Source organism: Eurosta solidaginis, chromosome 4 (assembly GCF_040869045.1).
Source record: "Eurosta solidaginis isolate ZX-2024a chromosome 4, ASM4086904v1, whole genome shotgun sequence".
Classification (NCBI taxonomy): Eukaryota; Metazoa; Arthropoda; class Insecta; order Diptera; family Tephritidae; genus Eurosta; species Eurosta solidaginis.
In genome coordinates this window covers 151,050,719-151,071,730 of record NC_090322.1, presented here as the reverse complement: position 1 = coordinate 151,071,730, position 21,012 = coordinate 151,050,719, and the positions used below count along the sequence as shown (strand labels likewise).

At 39.6% G+C, this 21,012-nt stretch overlaps 1 protein-coding gene across 1 annotated transcript in view; it reads left to right on the top strand.

The window, feature by feature from the left end:
• LOC137250502 (inactive dipeptidyl peptidase 10) overlaps positions 1–21,012 on the top strand; it is a 768,065-nt gene that overhangs the window by 186,851 nt on the left and 560,202 nt on the right. The window contains exon 2 of the mRNA XM_067783411.1: positions 613–1,223. Coding sequence (XP_067639512.1) covers positions 1,113–1,223 — 111 coding nt within the window. The 5' untranslated portion in view covers positions 613–1,112. The remainder of the gene's footprint in view (positions 1–612; positions 1,224–21,012) is intronic.

The window sequence follows — 21,012 nt, the reverse complement described above, 5'->3', positions numbered from 1 at the left end:
GAGTGGGATTGGGATTGGGAATACGAGTGGAAGTGGGACTAGGAGTGGGAGTGGGAGTTGTAGTGGCCGTGGGAGTGGGACTAAGAATAGGAGTAAGAATGTGAACGGTAGTTGGATTTGGAGTGGGTGTGGCAGTTTGTGTGAGAGTGCGATTGGGAGTAGGAGTGGAACTGAAAGTGGGGAAGGGATTGTGAGTTGGAATGGGAGTGAGAGTGGTCGTGTGAGCGGGAAAGGCGTGAGTCCAAACGGGGCTGTAAAGTGTCGAAGATTATGTGTAGGTAGACTCGTGACAAGTATTCTGCCTAGACACTGCCTTCTGGCGTCACTTGCACGGGTTGGAGGAAGAAACCATCGAGCACGTTTTGTGCTTGCCCTGCGCTTGGCAGGCGAAGACTACAGCTATTAGGAGTGATACAGCTGTCAGATCTAGAAGCAACAAATTGCATAGGTCCTTTAAAGTTTATAATATTTGCCAAGAGGAAAAAGACATTAAAAGAAAGCACAAAACAGAATACAAAGGAAACGAGCTCAGTAAGCAAATGGTTTCAAACATATGAAGCGGAAAATCAAAAATTGTCAAATATTCTAATAAAATGAATAATCAAACAATAGGAAAGTGGAATTGCTACTTAAAGTATAATTTTAAATACATATTGTGAACGAGATGACTAATGTAAAACAAAACAAAAAGAAAATCTTTAAAGTTTTATCAAATACTTTATTTAAAAAAAAAAATAGTAATAAATATGAGAAGCTGTTTCACTAACTAACGCAAAGACAACATTTTTAAACACACGAGTTAACATCAAAAAAATTTCAATAAAAGTGCGGTCATAACCTTCAAAAAAAAAAAAAAAAAAACAAAAATATATTAAATCGTAGCAGCTTGCAATTTTTAGAAACTCCAACTATTTTTGTACCAACCCAACCAAAAGACCTCAACATCTTAAAATCAAACCCAAACACAAACTAAGGCAACAACCAAAGTCAAACCAACATTTTACAAATAAAATAAACCAAAATTTTCGCAACCGGAATTGAATAATTTTCATATCAAAAATCAAAAAAATTAAATAATCAAAACTTGTTAAATAATAAGAAAAAAAATAAAAATGTCTGTCGACTTAAGCGTACAACACGAACCCACAGTCGCTGTGATCACCTCTGCGCCGGTGGCACAAAATGGCGGCGAAATGGACGCATTGCTGTTGGGACGCATTGGGGTAAGTCGTTGCTTTAGAAAATTAGTATTTTTTTTTCGTTCTTTCTTAGTACACATAGCAAAATGCTTATATGGAAATTAGTTTTTTTCTCTGCTTTTATCTTTACAAATAACTGCTTTAATTTGTCTAACATTGCTGGCCCTACATTTCAACGTAGTTAGTTGCAAGTAGTTTAGAGCTTGAATTGGCTCCACGCCGTTATTGGCATGTTTCATATTTTCATTCAGTAGTAGCAATTGAAACGATTACTCACAAATCTTTTTTTATCTTCTTTCATAACATCACTGAAAAAACTCTCTTATCAAACTATGTGTGTATGTATTATACAATTTCTGTCCGTCAAATAATTTGGCACTTTTTAGCTTTGTAGTTACATTGGCCATTTCTAGAGAATTTGATTCACCTGCATTAAGATTGAAAAGGATTTTCACTAGAAATGTAGATCTTAAATGAGCATGAGAAAAAGAAGTACTATATTAGCAGTCCCGGAACAACCGATGGGTTGCTATCCGAAAATCTTATTTGACACTTCCTTTTGGGATGTATCGTGTATGTGGATTTGTTTGAATTGATTTATTATCAGGCTAAAAGCTCTTACTTTATGAAGTGCAAAGTTTTTGGCGTAGTTTTTTAGCAACCCGTTGTATGTTCAGGTACAGTGAAATAAATTTGAAGTAAACACAACCATATACTTACTTAATTGTCTCCTCAGTAAAAAATGTCTATCTAAATTTTGACCAATACTTTCATTTCCATTGGCCCAATTTGTAAATTTTTTTCAGAGGACGATTGAAAATACCTGCCATAAACTTACCATATTTATGAAATGGTGGAATAACTAGGCGATGTAAGGCGTCAGTTGTCTTGCTTTAAATTCATCTTTGGTCTATCTTTCAGCTATCTAATATTTTTTCAGCAATTTTATCCAGGAAAAAAGTGCTGTTTTTGCATGTTCAGCAGAAAATTTGCTAGTTTTAGTACTTTTTTCACATAAACTATTAGGTGATTATTAAAGATTTTCATGAATTGGCTAAGTCCCTTATTACATCGTATAAGTAAGGCCGTACTTAACTATTACGTCCATACTGTTAAAGTTTCCATCGTAAATGTTCATATTGTGGTGAATATTAGCAGTTCTATGCACAACAACAATAAACTAAGCAGCTACACTTGTGTATATTAACACATCAAAGTAAGTCACTTACACACATACATAGAAGGCGACGAAGAATATTTCACACACATAACCAGCAGCTTAAAGCAAAGAAATTATCCCACATACACATAGGTAGTCATCAGCTAAGAGCAGAAGTCGGTACTCACACACGCACACGTATATAACCAAATAACCAAGCAGGAGATACAGCTGTTCTAGAAGGTGAAACGTCTAGACTTTAGGAGAAATATACGAACGAGGCAACAGAGAGTATAGAAGCAGTGCAAGCCCAGGAATAACTAATCAGTTTGATTTTAACACGCTTTTGTGAAGTACGTGATAGTGAAGTATAAGTGTAGGCCATTTTGCAATACTGAATATGGAGTTTGTTTATTCGACAGTTCAGCGATTCGAACGTTAGCAAAAGGCTTATAATTATCAGAAATTCACAAAGTTCCTTACAATATTGTTCAGAAAAAAAAAACATTGAAAACGGCCTTTGTAAAAACAAACTATTTATACTCATATCATATCAAACCAAGGATTTTCCGCTGTGTAGCGCCTCCGAAGACTTTACAGGAATGTTTTTGTTATTCTCACAACAACAACACCGAAATCTTCGTATTACACCTTATTCATGTAAAAACTTCGCTGAAATAATGGTAGGTATTCCATATATACAAAAGTTTTAACTCACTATTGCTGCTTTGTTTTAGAAATCAGTTTCCCTAGATTTGGAGGAGTGTTACATTTATGTGATTTGCAATACATGAATCCGGCTCGCTTTAGATCAAATTCTTCTGGTAATAGGCCAACGGCTGCAGGGCCTGTCTATCCCCTTACATATTATTTTGTAAATAATAACTTGGTATCAAAGCAACTCACCATAAACTTAACTGTTAAGTGTTTTTTGGGGGACCTTTTTATCACGTTTGTATAGAATACATAATAAAAGGGGCATATGTTTTGTTTCCAAATTCCAAGGACAAACCCAAAAAAGAGGCTGGAAATGTATACGGGTTTTAAGGGATGGAAACACATTTGAGTGTATTACGATCATTTCCAAGAGAGTCTGTAAAACTTTTCATCATTGCGGCTCCAGTAGTCGAACTCGAAACCCACTTAAGTCCCCCAAAAGGTGGTAGGTAGGTAGGTTGAACTGGCCGGTCCATGAGGACCTCACATAGACTGATTGAGTCCGTAGTGTTACCAGAAGTTTGTTTTAACGACCAAACTGAAAAACCCTATCAAAAACCAGGACCTATGTTATAAAATAACTCCGTCCTCTTGGCAAATACTAGAAGCTTCCTAGGACTTAAGCCACTTGCTGCTTCTAGATCTGACAGCTGTATCACTCCTAATAGCTGGAGTCTTAGCCTGGCAAGTGCAGGGCACGAGCACAGAACGTGCTCGATCGTTTCCTCCTCCAACCCGCACTTCCTACACCTGCTATCACTGACCAAGCCTAATTTAAAGGCATGTGACGCCAGAAGGCAGTGTCCAGTCAGAATACCCGTCATGAGTCTACAGTCCTCTCTTTTTAATGATAGAAGCAACTGTGTTAGTCTAAGGTTGTAAGACCTACACATAATCTTCGACACTTTACAGCCCCGTGCTTGAACCCACGCCTTTTCTGCTTGGTCGATCATGTGCACCTCTCGCCTTCGCTTAATCTCGCCCAATCTAATTGGGACGTCTACGGAGCAAGCTTCAAGGGATGCGCCCTTGTTAGCTAATTCGTCCGCTTTTTCATTCCCATCTATTCCCATATGCCCTGGGACCCAATATAGATGTATGCTTCTCCCTGTCCTGATTCTCTCCAGAGACTGCTTACACTCTAACACGCATTTAGATGCTGTGCTATGCGAGATTATTGCCTTAATTGCTGCTTGACTGTCAATATAAAAGTTAACACGGTTGCAGCTTAAGATATTCTCTTCCAGGGTTTCTACTGCTTTGGCTACGGCTAATATTTCCGCTTGGAAAACGCTACAGTAATCCGGCAGCCTGTAGGATCTGCTTAATTCCGGATCAGCGCAGTATACCGCAGACCCTACTCCTTCCACTATTTTGGAACCATCGGTGTACACATGTATCGCCTCGTCCGCCATTTGCGCACCCTTGTGCCAACCGTCCACCTCTATTGTGGCCTTAAGATCTCCCTCAAAGTGCAGGTAGGGAATCATGTAGTCTGTTCGTCTTGTGACTGAGGACGCTATACTACTATGGCCATATGGTCGGCGCTCAAGCTGCCCCGAAGCATCGAGCCTGGTTGCGGTCGTTAACGCTTTGTTCTTTGGTACCAGGTCTACAGGTGGAATGTGCAGAATGGCATACAGTTCAGCCGTCGGGGTTGTTTTCAGGGCTCCCGTAATGCAAAGCATCGATAATCTGCATACCCCCTCTAATTTTTTGAGGTATGTTGTTTTTTGTTTGGCTTTCCACCAAACAAGAACTCCATAGTATAGAATAGGGCTTACAATCGCTGTAAAACCCCAATGAGAAAGAGAGGGCGATAGGCCCCACGTACACCCCAGCATTCTTTTACATGCATATAGTGCCGTTGAGGCCTTCTTGATCCTCTCCTCCACGTTGAGCTTCCATGACAGCTTACTGTCTAGGATGATTCCTAGATATTTTGTGCAAGGTTTCTCCTGTAAGGTCACCGCTCCTAACTTAGGCCTGGTCCAATTTGGGACCTTGTACCTCTTTGTAAACAAGACCATATCCGTCTTCTCCGCATTGACATTCAGCCCGACATTAGATGCCCAGGTATGAATATCCCGAAGCGCCCGATCCATCAAAGAACTAATCGTTGGAAGGCATTTTCCACTTATGACAATTGCAACGTCATCTGCGTAAGCCGTAAGTTTTACGGGTCCCTCATCGAATTGCCTGAGCAGTTGGTTGATGACCAGTGTCCACAGCAGAGGTGATAGCACCCCTCCCTGCGGCGTGCCCGTGTCCACTGGTTTCGTGGCCTCGTACAATCCCCATTGTGATGTAATCTTCCTGCAATTTAACATGCAGCCGATCCATCTAATTAAGGCAGGATGTACTTTAATGTAATTAAGACCATCCATAATCGCCCATTTTGCAACATTATTGAAAGCCCCGGCAATGTCCAGAAGACTCCTAGAGCATACTCCTTATATTCCAGGGATTTCTCTATGCTTATTACCACCCTATGCAATGCGGTGTCTACCGACTTGCCTTTGGTGTACGCATGCTGTGTTGTGGAGAGCAGTTTTTCATCCACGTTGGACTTTATGTACACATCTATCAGCCTCTCAAAGGTTTTGAGCAGAAATTATGTTAAGCTAATGGGTCTATAGTCTTTGGGATACACGTGACCGATCTTCCCCGCCTTTGGTAGAAAAGCTACACGAGCAGTTCTCCAAGAGTGCGGTACATGATTCAGTCTTATGCACCCATCGAATATTATTTGAAGCCATTCCACGACCGCCCTACTTGAGACTTGTAGCATGGCCGGGAATATACCATCTGGGCCCGGCGATTTAAACTTAGAAAACGTCTTCACTGCCCACTCGATCTTGGTATCGGTCACCAAGCCCGGCACCACTAGCTCCGTGATCGAAGTGTGAGTGATGTCTGCTGGTTCTTCTAAACCGTCTCCCGATGGGAAATGTGTATCGAGAAGCACCTCAAGGGATTCCTCACTATCACGTGACCATTCCCCGTTCTCTTTCTTTATTAGTCCCTGGACTATGTTTCCCTTTGCTAGGACTTTTTTCAACCGTGCTGTTTCACTGGAGCACTCTATGTCCGTACAGAAACTTTTCCATGAGTTTCTCTTCGCCCTGGTAATTTCACGCTTGTAGATCCTCAGTAGATCCCTGTACTCGTCCCGACACGCTTCGCTTTCCGCGGTCTTTGCGAGTTTAAACATTTCTTTTACCTGTCTTCTTAGAAGACTCAGCTCATTGCTCCACCATGGCGGCTTTGCTTTTCCTCTGAATCTTCTTAGAGGGAAAGCTTTGTTATACGCAGTCATAAGCGTCCTTGTTAGGAATTCATTCGACTCCTCCAGTTCCTCTACATTAGCAACCTCTTTGGGTTGTCCCAGTTTCGTTTCTACATGTTTCTGGAATTTAGTCCAATTCGTTGCCCTAGGGTTTCTAAAGGTTCCTCCCTTCTCTACCCTCTTTAGTGGGATGCTGAAGCTTATATACGCATGGTCGGAGAAGGATGGTCTATCGAGAACCATCCAATCATACCTTGATATATCACGCTCGGAGCTCAATGTAATATCCAGAACATTGCTGGATGTTGGACCAATGTATGTAGGAACATTTCCCCTGTTGGCTATCTGCAAATTGGTTTGCAGGATGTAACAAAATAGAGATTCGCCTCTCTCGTTCGTATCTGCTCCTCCCCACGCATTGTGGTGCGCATTTGCATCTGCGCCTATGACCAACCGCCCTCTGCGCCCTTCCTCCTGTACTAGCCTTTTGCACTCCATCGGTGGAACCTCCGCAGCATGGGCCATGTAGCAGGACGCCAGGATAAATGCCTGCTTATTCTTTTGTTCTTCGGCCACCGCTACGAGATCCTCGGTGGTGTAATTAGGCAGCATATATGAATGTAGCTGTTTCCTTACCATTACTACAGCTCGCACCCGTCCTTCCGTTTGTGCGTAGTAAACGCCAAACCCGCGCGCGCTAAGTCCAGAAACCTTTCCTCCCGATGAGAGCCACGGCTCCTGGATCAGCGCCACGTCAAACGAACCCTCCTCAAGGGTTAGGAGGAGTTCGCTCGACGCCACTTTACTGTGTTGGAGGTTTATCTGTAGGACTCGCAGCACCATTGGGCTGTTTGTCCCCCTCCAGCACTTTCGTCTTGACGTCGTCGTCCTCCTCTTGCCCTTTTGGTTTAGAGTATTCGAGGCGCCCTTCAGCCCCTCGTGAATGTTGTGCCGTGTGTTCCTCTGTGCGAGTCACAGCACCATTTAGCGTTTGGTCCTCTTCTAGCACGTTCGTGGTGACGTCGGGGACCTCCACCTGTCTTTTTTCCCTTATGCTTCTGAGGTCCTTTTCGACTTCGCCAACTTCCAGCGTGTTAGGATTTTTATCCTCGGGACTTCTTTTCCTGAGTCGCATGTAAATTTTGCCAGTGCCAAAGGACATTTTGCCAAGCTGCGTGTACAAAATATCCTCCGCCTGCTTGTTTATTTGGAAGATGTAGAACTGACCATCCTCGGTAGGCCGAGATACAGTAAGTACCTTCCAATCCTGTGTCGGTATGTTCGGATTCTGATTCTGCAGAAGTCGCAGTGTATCCTCCGACTTCATCACGCATGGTATCCATACCTTAACTTTTGGTACCGTGGGGATTTGCGCTTTATCCACCACCTCAAACCGCGCGTTCGTGCCTTGCCTTTGGAGGTTTGGAACGACTTCCTCCAGCCACCGCAAGCTCGCGATGTTGTCGCACGCTATCATCTTCACACCATTATACCATCCCCCCGAATCAAAGGTTGGAAGGGGCTTACTTGGTTGTTCCCGCATCATCTTAAGCATTAAGCTAATAAGCTCCCTTTCCACAGATCTCCACCTTTCAGTAGTCATTTGTCCGAACGGACTGCTACGATCAACCAGCGCCACAGCCAGTGACTGCTTTGCCACATCACTCATCTTCTCGGGAAAAGCAGGAGTCTTAGTGTTATCTCCCTTTGGAACCTCCGAGAACACCGGAGTCTTCGCGTTAACTCCCTTTAGCGCCTCCGAGAAAGCCGGAGTCTTAGCGTTATCTCCCTTTGGCTTATCTCCTACTTCCGTAGTTGGAACTTCCCTCTGACTGGCAGCTTTCGAGGTAGTTGCTACCTCGCTATTGGAACCCATCTGTCTTACAGCTTTGGGCCTACTAGTCTTGCCTATGCGACTGCCCTGCCTCGCGGCTCTAGGACTGGGTCCTTTCTGCCTCTTGAAAGCAGGCTTGTTGCCTTCTGCCGAACGTTGCCTCTTCATTCTGCCATTCGACGCTTCTTCCTCCTCGTACCGGTTGCAGAACCGAGGGTTTCTCGCAGCAAACCTTTTGAACTGCCTTCGACCTACTTCTACCGCTTCATGGGCCCATTCCAAGCGCTCGATCTCCACTTCTGTTGGGTCGACCACTGCTCCCAAGCGTTGTACAATTCTTAGTGCTGCACGGTACTGCGAGAGAGCTCTTTTACTTCCTCTGCTCCGTACCCTTCTCCACTCTTCTACTCCGTTTTCATTTGTGTGCTTCTCCAACACGGAGTTCATTGAATCAGCACTACTCTCGCTCCCCGAGTCCGACGCATTGCTTAATTCGTATTTGTCGTCCCCGGATTGCGACTCAGTCCTCCTCTTTACATCCTCCTTATTACGTTCAGGTAATGAGTTGTTCATCTTGGTCGTACGACCACCTGCCCGACAAGGCGGGCTCAGCGGTCCAGTATTATATACGGGGAAAGAACCGTCCGCCACAGCAGCTCCCCTTACTGCGGTAAGGCCATAAATACTTCCCGAGATGGCCCGGTATCGGGAAGGCTCCGTTCGAATACAGCCGAATTTATCCCCTGGCTGCAAATCGTCCAATAGGCACGGTCCGCATAACACCCTGGATTAGGGGTTGGCAGTTCTTGGTCACCGACATCCCGCCGCCCTCCTATGAGGCGAAACGGCGTAGATGTCAGTCCTAAACAGCTCCGCCTCATAGTCGGGCGCTATGGAGTTCGGCTAAGCCCTCACACCAACGACAAGGTGCCTACCCTAGTGAGGGCCAAAAGGTGGTAAAGATCAATTGAATAGCTGACGTACATAATTATTATTAGACCTTGAAATAATGTGACCTTTATTTAGATTTATTGTACTATACGTAAGGATAACTCCTCGCTTTATCTGATCCGGCTTTTCAATGAAAGTTTTAACTGCAGTTAAAGTTGAGGTCAGTTTACTTGTGCCACATCTATCACGATCTAAGTCGGCTAATTTAGTTATTATAGTTGTATTCATTGGAAGAGTAATATTAACTTGTACTTGCCCTTAGTACCCCAATTTTGTATTGGCGATAGGTGGCACCGTTATGCAAAAAAAAAAATACCTATTTCTATAATGGTTTCCGTACAAATATTTTTAATTTCTTCTCCTATTTTTTCAGAGCTGTTAACAGTTTACCCTTTTATTTCCATTGAAGATGCATCCTTACCGCTTCAGGCTGTCAGTCTAACCCTATTGGTAGGCGTGCGGGAAAGAAATCTTACGATTCGAGTTCGATCTCAGCTCTGGCAGAATAACATTTCTAATTTAAAAATGCAAAGGCTTGAGGATTTTGTTACGGCTCTGAACTGTGGGCGCAGTTGGTGTCTGCATGCTCGCCAAAATGCAGAACATTATCGAAAGTCGCGCCCAGTAGTTTTTGTTGTCAGACAATTAGTATAATAATGCCACTGACATAGATTCCAAATAGTGGAAAGCCAAAGATCTCTTGCCATGTCCATACAACTGCGGTAGGAGGCGAAACATCTTCCATTTTATGCGACATTACTCAACTATACCCGCCATTCAAATTTGCGGTCCACGTTTTTAGATGAGGTAAGATTCTTCCAAGTCTTAAAATAACGAGCTTTGATTGACTGTGTCAAAAGCTTTGGAAAAGTTTAGTGCTATTTTGCTGTAAATTACATTTGGCATGATGGCGTTGATATGTAATTTTCTTAAGCTATGCTGTTGGTTGGAAAGCCGCAGGTGTACAGCTTCAAGTGACTTGACATAATTCTCTTACGCTAACTGTTCTCCCATGCTTTAGAAACGGTATAACCCTTGCATTTTTGATTTTTAAGGAAAGAAGTTGGACACACACAGATTCTTTACAACACCGCAGAGAGAATACAGATATTGATTTCGCAAGTTTCTTTCCTTGGTTTGAGCTTCTCCAGCGTCCAGCTATCTCAAAGACTCACATATTCTCGACAATGTTGCAAACTCCGTTCGATAGTTTTGCAGGATTGGAAGAAAGCTAAAAGAGTGTCTGTGATTGCTGCATTTTCGGTCCACTTTTCGGGCTGCTTAATGCTGTAAAAGTACGGTACATTCAATCTCACTTTGGTTAATGAATTTCTTCTTGGGTACCTGGTATGTAAGATTTTAGTAGAGTTCGATTCCGCATCTCTCAATATATCGGGAATAAAACAATCCGCTAGATTGCTATTTTCCTCGAATTCATGACGTTGTATGAGCACCACGACTTGAAGTATTTGTCTTCATATGAACTTCGTTCCTGGATTTATCTTCTGTGTTATTTGAAAGCAATATATTTCGAAGAAATTTACCGTTGACCCTAACACCCCCACAGTACATGGAATTTTACAATTTAATAGTGGCTTATCAGCTTTTTAGTTTGCCTAACTTTGGTCAATAATTTGGTGATACTCTGGATTGAACTGTAAAATTCAAAAGTGAGTGATTTCTATGAAACTTGCACCTCTTAATGAGCACGATAAAATTATAAAAATATTAAATTCGGCATTCGACTTAAGCAATCTGGAGCCCAAACAATAAAAAAGACATCGAATCCCAAAGGATATTTTTTGTTATTTCAATGAAATTGAAATCGATATTACCAAAAATAACAGACTATAGGTATTTTAAATTGCTGTTGTAATTATAAATTCGTCTATGCATACCAAACCGCAGCTGCTGGTAAATGAAATTTGAAACGAATAAAAATCGACATGCTGCCCGAGGGAAATCAGATTATTAACGCCAAGTTAAAATGCTTTTTTGTGTGAGATTAAATGTGTTTGCGAAATTTGCAAAGGCTCTACTATTTTAAGTAGACTTATTTGATATGGGCAGGTAGAGTTTTATACAACCTGATACAAAACATATGTATAAATCAATGGCATACATTGCAGGTACTGACTTCGTCGTATAGGGATTACCAACCAATAAATAAATTTATATAAATCACTGAAAATTTCTTTGAAAAAAAAGTACACACCTAGTCTCTTTAACATCTTAATCTTCAGTCAGTTGATACCACCTCCTGATATCACGAACAGGTCCACATCATTCGCATACATTTTCGCATACTCTAAGGCCCACTCCATCTGATCTCGCTTGATTGAGCTGATGGTGTGCCGAATTTTTGTAGGGACGTCAAACTCAGATTTAGCAGTCTAAGGAAGAGGTTTATATTGATTCTCATGAAAATCTAGTACGTAGTATAGATATAAAAGGGTAACAACAAGGGGCTATAAATCGTCTTCCACCTAGTCCCTTCAACGAATTGAGGGCCGCCTTCTTCCTCTGCTTCCATAGCCGAATCTGGTAAAGATACCTTTTTTGCGGGAGAAACATCATCGTACTTATATCTCCATAAAGCTTGAACATATCATCATTAAAGCTTACTCTACCTAATATAGCAAAAAGGGTTATGATATGTGCTTCTCGAGCATGATTTTATTTTGCCGACAGAGGGTTTAATTTTTCAATTGCCTACTTAGGCCAAAATATTTTTTATTGTCAAGGGTGATTTCCCTCTTAATGTCAATGTCTGTCTGTTTATTCATTTATAACTTCCAAATACTACAAGGAGTTTCTTAGATTATGGTACACCTGTTAGGTGTGGGTGTTAGTGGAATAGGAATATGAATTGACATAATATTAAGTTTGAAAGGGGGAGTTGGGGTGATATTGAGATTGGTAGTTTGCCAAGGTGTGGGTGTGAGAATTGGAGTGGAAGAGGGATAGGAAATATGAGTGATAATAATGGTGGGAGTGAGATTTTAAGTTGGTGGGAGTGGGAGAGGGATAGGGAATAGGAATGGTATTGATGGTAAGAGTGGGAATGCAATTGGGAGTGGGAGTGCGATTGACAGTGATAGTTGGAAAGGGAATTTGAGTGAAAACGGAATAGGGAATGGGAGGGGAAGTGTAAGTGGACGTGGAGTGGGAGTGGGTGGTTCCTGAGGGAAAAAGTGCCGTGAAATTGTCAATAAATATGAAATAAGTAATAAGATCACTAGTATTTTTTATTTCATAAATAAATTATAATCATAAAATACCTCAAATAGAAAACGCAAACTTTCCAACGGAGAAACGATTATTTTCATAAAACGGGCTAAACTTTAACCGAAGATTTTTTTAAGGTTATCTAAGCCTCTATACATAATTTTAACTATTTATTAGTGTGTCATCTAAATACATTCAACTATCATTTTTCAACATTTTCATTTAGCTTTTGCAATTAAAATCTTCAATATCTCTTATAACGAAAACATTTTTTCTCTTTCTCGTCTATAAGTATGCCGTATTCATTTATTGCTTAATTATATGATTGTAAAACTTTTTAACAATTTATTTATTTCAAATATAATATGCTCTGCAACCATCTAAATGTATTTATTCGAAAAACTTTAACATATCTAAATATTAAGAGTAGACTACTGATTATTCTATCCTTTGAACAAATTAGCGATGCAAAACAAAAACAGCAAGATAAACATCAAAGCTCTTCTTATTGACATTCTTCACTTTTTCACCCTAAACTTTTCACTATAACCTCAACGCATGCAAATTAGGCGTAATTTTCCTTGCTTTTCTATCACATTTAGTAGTGAATAGCTGTTTCGCTTATTTACTTGTAAAACTAGATAAAATTTTCTTGAATTAAATAAACTTTTGCAGCTGCATTTGTATGCAAACAAAAATAAATGAATTCCAGCCAGTAGCTGAAATTAAATAACTGTTTTCTTTCTCTTTCCCCATTCACAATTGCCAATTCAACGAAATCAATTATTTCAATTAAAACAAAATATATTTAAAATGCAATAAACAATGTAACGTAAAATGCGCAAAATAATTTACAAAAACTAAAAAAAAAAAAAACATATAAATAAAACGCAAAAAATATCGAAATATTGCAACCGACAGCATCCGGTAAGTAGTTCCGCTATTACATATATTTATACAGTTATTTAGACATTTATTTCCTGGTATACTTGTAGCTAGAAGAGTGATCATTTATAAGGATAATTATATTTTAGCCCTGTTTTCAAAATGCTTTATAATGGTAGGATATTTTATCGATATCTGCATCTACACAAATGTATATGAATACGCCACCCGAAAATGTTTCAACTTCTTTTTTGAACGCAGCGTTAGGCCGGTTTGGATGAAACACGCACCAATTTATAGGATATTACAATATAGAGGGGGCGCGTCAATTGGAATAACTACCAAAAAATTAAAAATTAAATAACTCTTAGATGATTTTTCAGAACATAGGGGAATTTTTGGTATTTAGGGGGGCGTGGCATCTGATATATATAACAACATTTGAAAAATCAAATATTGCTAAAAGTATTAATGGCAGGCAAATAATACTTGGCAGGCAGGTGCCCAATATTGACACTATATCACTGGAGGAAAATTGAAGTAACTGGAAAAGAGGGTGTGGTACCTGCCATATATAATTTTTCCTTCCATACCACATATATCCCGAACCGCTTAAATCACTTTACTCAAACTTGGTATAGCTGCTGATATTCCTTAAGTCAAAGTTTTAACGAAAATTGGGGGATGTTGGAAAAAAGTTCGTGGCACCTCCCATAAAAACTCAAATTTCTGTATCACCCATATTAGAAACTAGTGCAGTTACATCATTTTAATTTATTGCCACAATGCTTTTATTGAACATATCAAACTTTTAGCAAAACTTGCTAAGCTTTGCAAAAGAGAGATTGGCACAACTTCCACCATTGTTGATATAAAGGTTTTATCGAAAATTTGTCCATTTACATTGGAAGCATGACTATGTTAAATACTTTATAAATTCAAATTTTCTTACCCTTTCGGTACGGCTGGTACCTATGTGTACCACCAAAGTTTACACATCTCTAAAATGTTTAATTTTTATTCAATCGGGATTAGAAATGTACAGTGCTGCCTATTGATATTATCGCAAATCTGCACGTGCCTTTAGAGTACAGTTTTTCTGTTGAGAGTGGTCGAAAAGTGCAGCACGTGAACATTTTGTGAAAGACTCCTTTACAATCATAGTGATTCATTGGCAGATAACAATATAATTAAGGGAAATAACGTTGGTACAATATATTTTAAGTAAAACCGGTAAGAAAATGTAATAAAAAGTATATTTTAAGTGCAAATTCAAAAGATGGTACACATGGTGTACCAGTGGTTTTTTCAGTGGTACATATTAGTACCAGTAGTTCAGTGCATATCCCTTATTTTTTCATTGATTCCACACAGGATTTGGTCAATATTATAAACCCGGACGATATAACTAAAATATTGGCGGAGGAAGCTGAAATTTATAGCGGGTTGAAAGACTTTTCTTCCGGAATCTCCGATAACTTTGTTCCAAGTGAAAGATATAAGTCCAGCTCTTCCAGTGCGGAGGACTTAAATGATGAAAGCATAATCGAGGATATAGGGAATATAAAAGAACTCGATACAAATACACTGGACTCTGGCAAACAAAACAATGCTAATTTTGACAGAAATTCTCCGGAAGATTTTGTTCCTAAGCGAACTGCAAGCACTTCTCTTAATTGCAAAATTTCATTAGATATTCCTCAATCAGCATGTATTGGGGAGATTTTTCAAAATTTTATTCTGAAATCGGTTTATATTAACATAGCTCAGTGCTCGAATGAGCGTATAAAGATACTAGAAAGTGAGAAATTAGCAAGAAAAGATAAAATATGACTAGAACCTATGCTGGCGAAATAACAGTAATTGTGGGATGCATGTTCATTATGTGCTACAATCAACATGAAATATTATTGGTCCCTTCATAAATTTCTTGGTAACAAATATATTCAAGAACCAATGGCTAGGTATCGGGTCTTATTTATCACTTCTAAGATGTGTTTCGCATGTCCGGAAAGACCTTTACACTGTACGCTACGAAAAACTTCTAATCCAAACAATCGGTTGTGTAGGATATACGTTATATATACGACCGGGATCTAAGATTTTCTTGCACAACAATACCTGTCATATTTGAAAGCACCTGTTGAAATATGAAGCTTATTATTTCATAAGTTGGAGAAGATATGACAAAAAAAAACCTTTTTTCAGTAAAATCGGTGGTATGGAGGATTACGCTATAGTGATCAAATCCAACCGGTTCCGAAAAATGTGTCTAATCCCACCTTAATTTATACATTCACCAAAATGTATGATGTACAAATATAGACAATACCTTGCTGGAAACGAATCTGGTTGTAGCATCTTAAAGTAATAGTTTGATGGCGGACTAGAGCTTGTGATTCTTTTTCGAACACAATCTTGAATTTCGAGACTCAAGAAATCGAGAGCTCAGCTTCTCGCGAGATTTGCGAATTCGGAAATACTCTTAAAGCTTGCGAGGTTCTCGACGCCAATTTAATCGCTGCTTTGGCAGTCTTATATAAAACTTACGATCTCTTATCGAACACAAGCAAGTAGGAATCGTGAAAAGTATACATATAATACCGCAAGTGCAGTGATTAAATTAAATGCCGAACAACTCGTAAACCTTACGAGTATTCCGATATTCGAGAATCCCGGGAGAAGCCGATACTCGCTAGAGATTTTTTCTCGAACAAGTTCAAGGAATCGTATGCTCTACTGCAGATTGGTGGATTCATCTTGCCTTTCTATCCTCCTAAAGACTCTAAAGCTGAAGCTGCTAATTGTACTTGCCGTTATAAGTATAAGCATAAATAAACTGCTAGGCTTCATTTATCGAAATTTTAGCAAGCAAATTTGTATTCTAAAAGAAGAATTTATTCAAGCACTCATAGTATGTATTATATAGTTTATCTTGGATTCCATTAAACCGGTTTTATTTAGAATTGCCTTGTTTAATTGCCAATTCATTCTAACACATATATGTTTTCGTTAGAAAAGGCACAAGTTAAATATGCAATATTTCATCAGAAAAACGACATGATTTTTAAGGGAACAACAATTTTTAAACTGACAACAACTTTATTTTGTAGGACGGAAGTATATAAAACTTTTGGTGGGACGATATATCAAACCAACCAGCTATTAAAAGAAAAATAAATGATTTCGAAAAATAAGGAGATAAGCACTTTTCATATTATAATGACGCATTTATATATTTACGACAGCTTGGAATACTTTTCTTAAATATCGAGCGCCATCACAAGGAACTTTGCACTTAAATACTCAAAAATTTCCAAAAGTAATTTACTTTAATCTACTTTATTTATCCATTTCCAAAACAATTTGTCTTGCTTCCCACAGCAGGAAAATGAGCGAAGCAATTTCTCAGAAAAAGATAATACTTCAATTCAAAACTATGTTTGTATTATACACTTTGATTAGGGCTTTAGTCTTTTCTTTTTTATTGGGTTCCATTTTTATTCATATATTAAAGAAACAAAATGTTACAAAAGAGAAAAATTAAAAAAAAAATTTATATATATATATGAATATTTTAAATACTCAAACAAGGAGGGGAGACCATTATACAAATTTATAAGATTTAATATTGCGAGGGTTTGGTTTTCGGTGACACTTTCCACAAATAGGTATTTTAGACAAGGTTGAGCATAGATAGTGCACTAAAACCTAAGCGCACTAAGCGTTGCACTAATACCTTTGTGATAGTAGAAAAATTTCTCTATCACTAAAAACGTTATAATACTGAAAGACTCCAGTGATAGTGAAAATTACAGTGATAGTGATAAAAACGTTGTGATGCTGGCACCATTTTGAAAATATATTTTAGAGATGATTACGGTATTCGTTTTTGAACAGTACCTGACTATTAGAATGATTTTGAGAACATTTCCGCGTTTTTTTTTCAGGACTATTCCGAGACAGTTTCAGGATCTCAAAATATAAATCAGCTTTGTTTGCTTTCTCTGAAACCAGCATCTGAAAAATTGTATTTATTGATCCGCTCTTAAACACAACGTAGCTCATGGCAGAACATTGAAAATTCTTTTCTATGTCACGGCTCTATGCCCTATGCTCTGTTCATTTACAGAAACGCAGCAGTTTAAAAAATTGCAGCATTTAAAAAATGTCTCTTTTTAAATAATACTTGTATTTCCTATTTGTCAAAGGCTAGTTCAGATGGCCCTCGCTAGGGACAATCATCTTATTATAGATACGAGGGCAACCTTCTCCTGCACTTGCATGTGATGAAGTAGCTTTAATTCTTGTACGTATGCTTTTTCAGGGCATAGAAAATATAAGACTAAAGAATTAACTGCTGTAGGGGCGCTACTGAGGCGGATGATTCTTCTTTCTTATATTTAAAAAAAAACCACTGAACACGCCTTGCTGGGCAGGAGACCGTACGATCAAGATAGAGCACTAAAAAGATAATAAAGATTAGGATTGGCAGATATGGAAAATTGGGTTGCAAGGCAAGAAAATTGATATCGTTTAAACGGTAAATCTGCCCATAGGGAGTGATAGTAACAAAAAGTCAATGAGCTCGCTGAGGAAGGGGTGGACAAGTACGAGCAGAGTAGAAGAGTTTAGATGGATACAAATCATACAGAGTGAGATAATTCTCTCACATTACAGTGCAGCATTTAGAATGGTAATGCGCTTTGGAGCTCTAGTCGATATAAGGAACCAGAAGGGAGACCCCTTGGCATGATCCTGTGATTCAGTAAAATGCATTTTGAAAACAAAAACTTTTCCAACAGAGTCACTCTATTCTTTATGATATCTTGAAAGTCTTAAATCAAGGGACAAAGTGAGAACGTAGCTGTGTGAGGAAGGTACAAAAATGATGTGGAGGAGCTCTCCCTACGTGGAAATGATCCAGCAGCCAGTGATCTCTTCCGGAGAAAAAATTCTGGGCTCAGCGCATATGGACTCATTATGAAAAATTGGAATGCAGGTTGGAATTGAAGTTTTGGTTATGTCGTGGATATACAGGCTGCAGAAGCTACTACTTTCCCTTCCTTCTTCTATATCATTCAGTGGTTGCTTAGAATTTCGAATGCGAAAGCACGCTACAGTATATGGGGAGGAGGCGATATACAATGTTATAGGCGGGTCGTTTTTTTTGTACACTGCAAACAGATTTGAAAATAGCCAACTTGCATATAAATTCCACTTATGTTTGTTCAACATTAAGTAGTATGCTTTAAATTACGTCGACTGGATGGTTTTCAATAGGTCATAAATCTCTCAACATGCTTATATCACCGTAAGCATGCCCTTAAGAGGAAGAGAGAAGATAAAACCCCTTACAAATCCAAGAAAGATAGACTAGGCTTTTTTCTACGTTTCTTTGGGTAGAAAACTGTATTCCGCCAAGGGGCCTGCCATCGTGGACAAATTAGCGGAGTGCAATAAAATCTTAACCAAAATGTAATTAAAACAAAGCGGCCATGACCGAACAAGGCGAAGGAATTTCTTGAGAGTAGGTGAGGGAAATTTCAAGCGACCAGGGGTTATAGATTATAGAATGCAAAGGGTGTTATAATGAATAAAGGGAAAAAATATCTACAAGCGAGAAATTAACAAAGGAAAGGGATTTCGATGCCATACTCTAGGTCTTAAGTCAATCGAAATTTTCCCATTGACGCATTCACATATTTTCTACCTTGTGAGAATTTTTTATCTAAACCTTTACGTTAATTCAAAAACACTGTTTATAAATTGCATTTCACCTACGCTTCTTATATTTATTATAGAGACGCATCCACACGTAGGCATCGAAAACAGAAGCATATCCGTTGTTTTGGGCTATCAGGAACAAGCTCATGTTTAATGACGTAATTTTTCATAGGCTTGTGTTCATAATCCATACACACGTAAACGTTTAGCATTGCCATAACAATTTATACTCAATGCACTACAGATAACGGCTTAACTCACGTACCGGTGAATAAATACCAAGCTAAGCAGGAATGATAGGCGCATAATCAACTAGAGGCGGATTTTAAGCAAACTACACTCCGCCACACACACGACTAGGCCGTATCAGTGGCAGGGCCGACGGGCCGCCGCCGTGCACCATCATGGTTTAGCTCTGCTGCTTTTCTCCAGTATTATGTTAAAGAATTTTCACGAAAGTGAGTCGCCTTGTCTGAAGCCTCGTTTGGTTAGCAATAGATTGAAGAGGTCATTCCCTTACCCCTGTTGCTCAATGTCATTGGGCAGAAGAAAAATTCAGACTCAGCAAAATACAAGCAGCTTAATTTCTCGCTGTCAAAGGCTGCTTCGAGGTCTACGAAAAGATGGTGGTATCGGTTCCCTTATCGTGAGTCTTTTACAGGATTAAGAATATCGTGAAGATCTGGCCGATAATAGATTTAACAGGTCAGAAGCCTGATAAGGTGGGGGGGGGGGGGGGGGGGGGGGGGGGTTACACTCCTGATAGGGTCCAATCAGTTTGTTGACTAGAGGCTTCAGCCGTTTGTTGTTATTGTATTAACGACAAATACACTCCCCGAAGTCTTTGGAGAGTATTATCAATGTTTATGGTCCTTTGCCGGATATAGGTCCGGTACGTTCCGGTAACAAAGCACCATTAATGTACTAGCCCGATCATCTCGGGAGCAATTTATATGACCTAGTTCCACGAGGAACTTGGAGTCGCCAGAGCCTCGCCTGCCAAATATGTGTATGGTATTTTCACATTTGCAAAATGATTCCTCTCTCATAGGTGAGGTAGAAAATTGGGTTGCAGAAGCTTTGTATTCCGCTTATCAACCCCTTAAATCCCGCTTCAGTCGTTCCCACAGTACTCTAAATAGAACCTTATACGCGATATAAACAAGTGATTTTACGGTAATTGACGCGGTGTGGGGATCACTTTTCTTGTTTATTGGGCAGGGTAAACTATAGGTCTAATCTGGAGGTATGCGCTCAACCGACCATATTTGGCATAAGAGTTGATGCATGCTTTTTACCAACTCTTCGCCTCCGTGTTTGAACAGCACGGCAGGCATTTCTTCATTATCTGGCGCGTTCTTATTTTTTATACGGAATATTGCCATTCCCACTTCCTTATAGTTGGTACCGGAACATGATTTCCATCATCGGCTGTTTTGGTGTCGGCTCTCTCCCTCGCTAACTAGCAATGACGAGAATTGCTCCCTCCAAAACTTAAGCACACTCTTTACGTCAGCTACCAGCTCGCCATTATCATTCCTACAGGAATCATCCCATCCGGCATCTTCGATATTTTTTGTAAAATTATCGCGCATTATTTCTATTAGCCAGAATCTGAAACTTTTTGCACTCACGTGGTTCTGCTTCATGCTTTTTCCTTCCAAATAGTCGTCTCCCTTTTTTCTTCTCATCACGAAAACGCCCTGTGACGAATTTAGAGAAATTCCTTTTATTTGCAAACTTCTGCTTATGTTTGTATCGCTGAACTGTTGAATAAAACACTCCAATATTCTGTATTACAAAATGGTCTTTATTAGACTACTGTAAGAGTACTTCGCAATTAAACTTCACTTCGCAACTAATAGCGTGCTTAAATCAAACTAATTGCCCATGCCTCAGCTGGTGCTGCTTTTAATTCTTCGGTTTCGTCGTTCGCATACTTCTAGGCGTTTATAGAATTTACTGCTTGTTTACCAGCTATAAACTACAGGTACACGTTTATAGCTTTTCATATGCGCGTGTA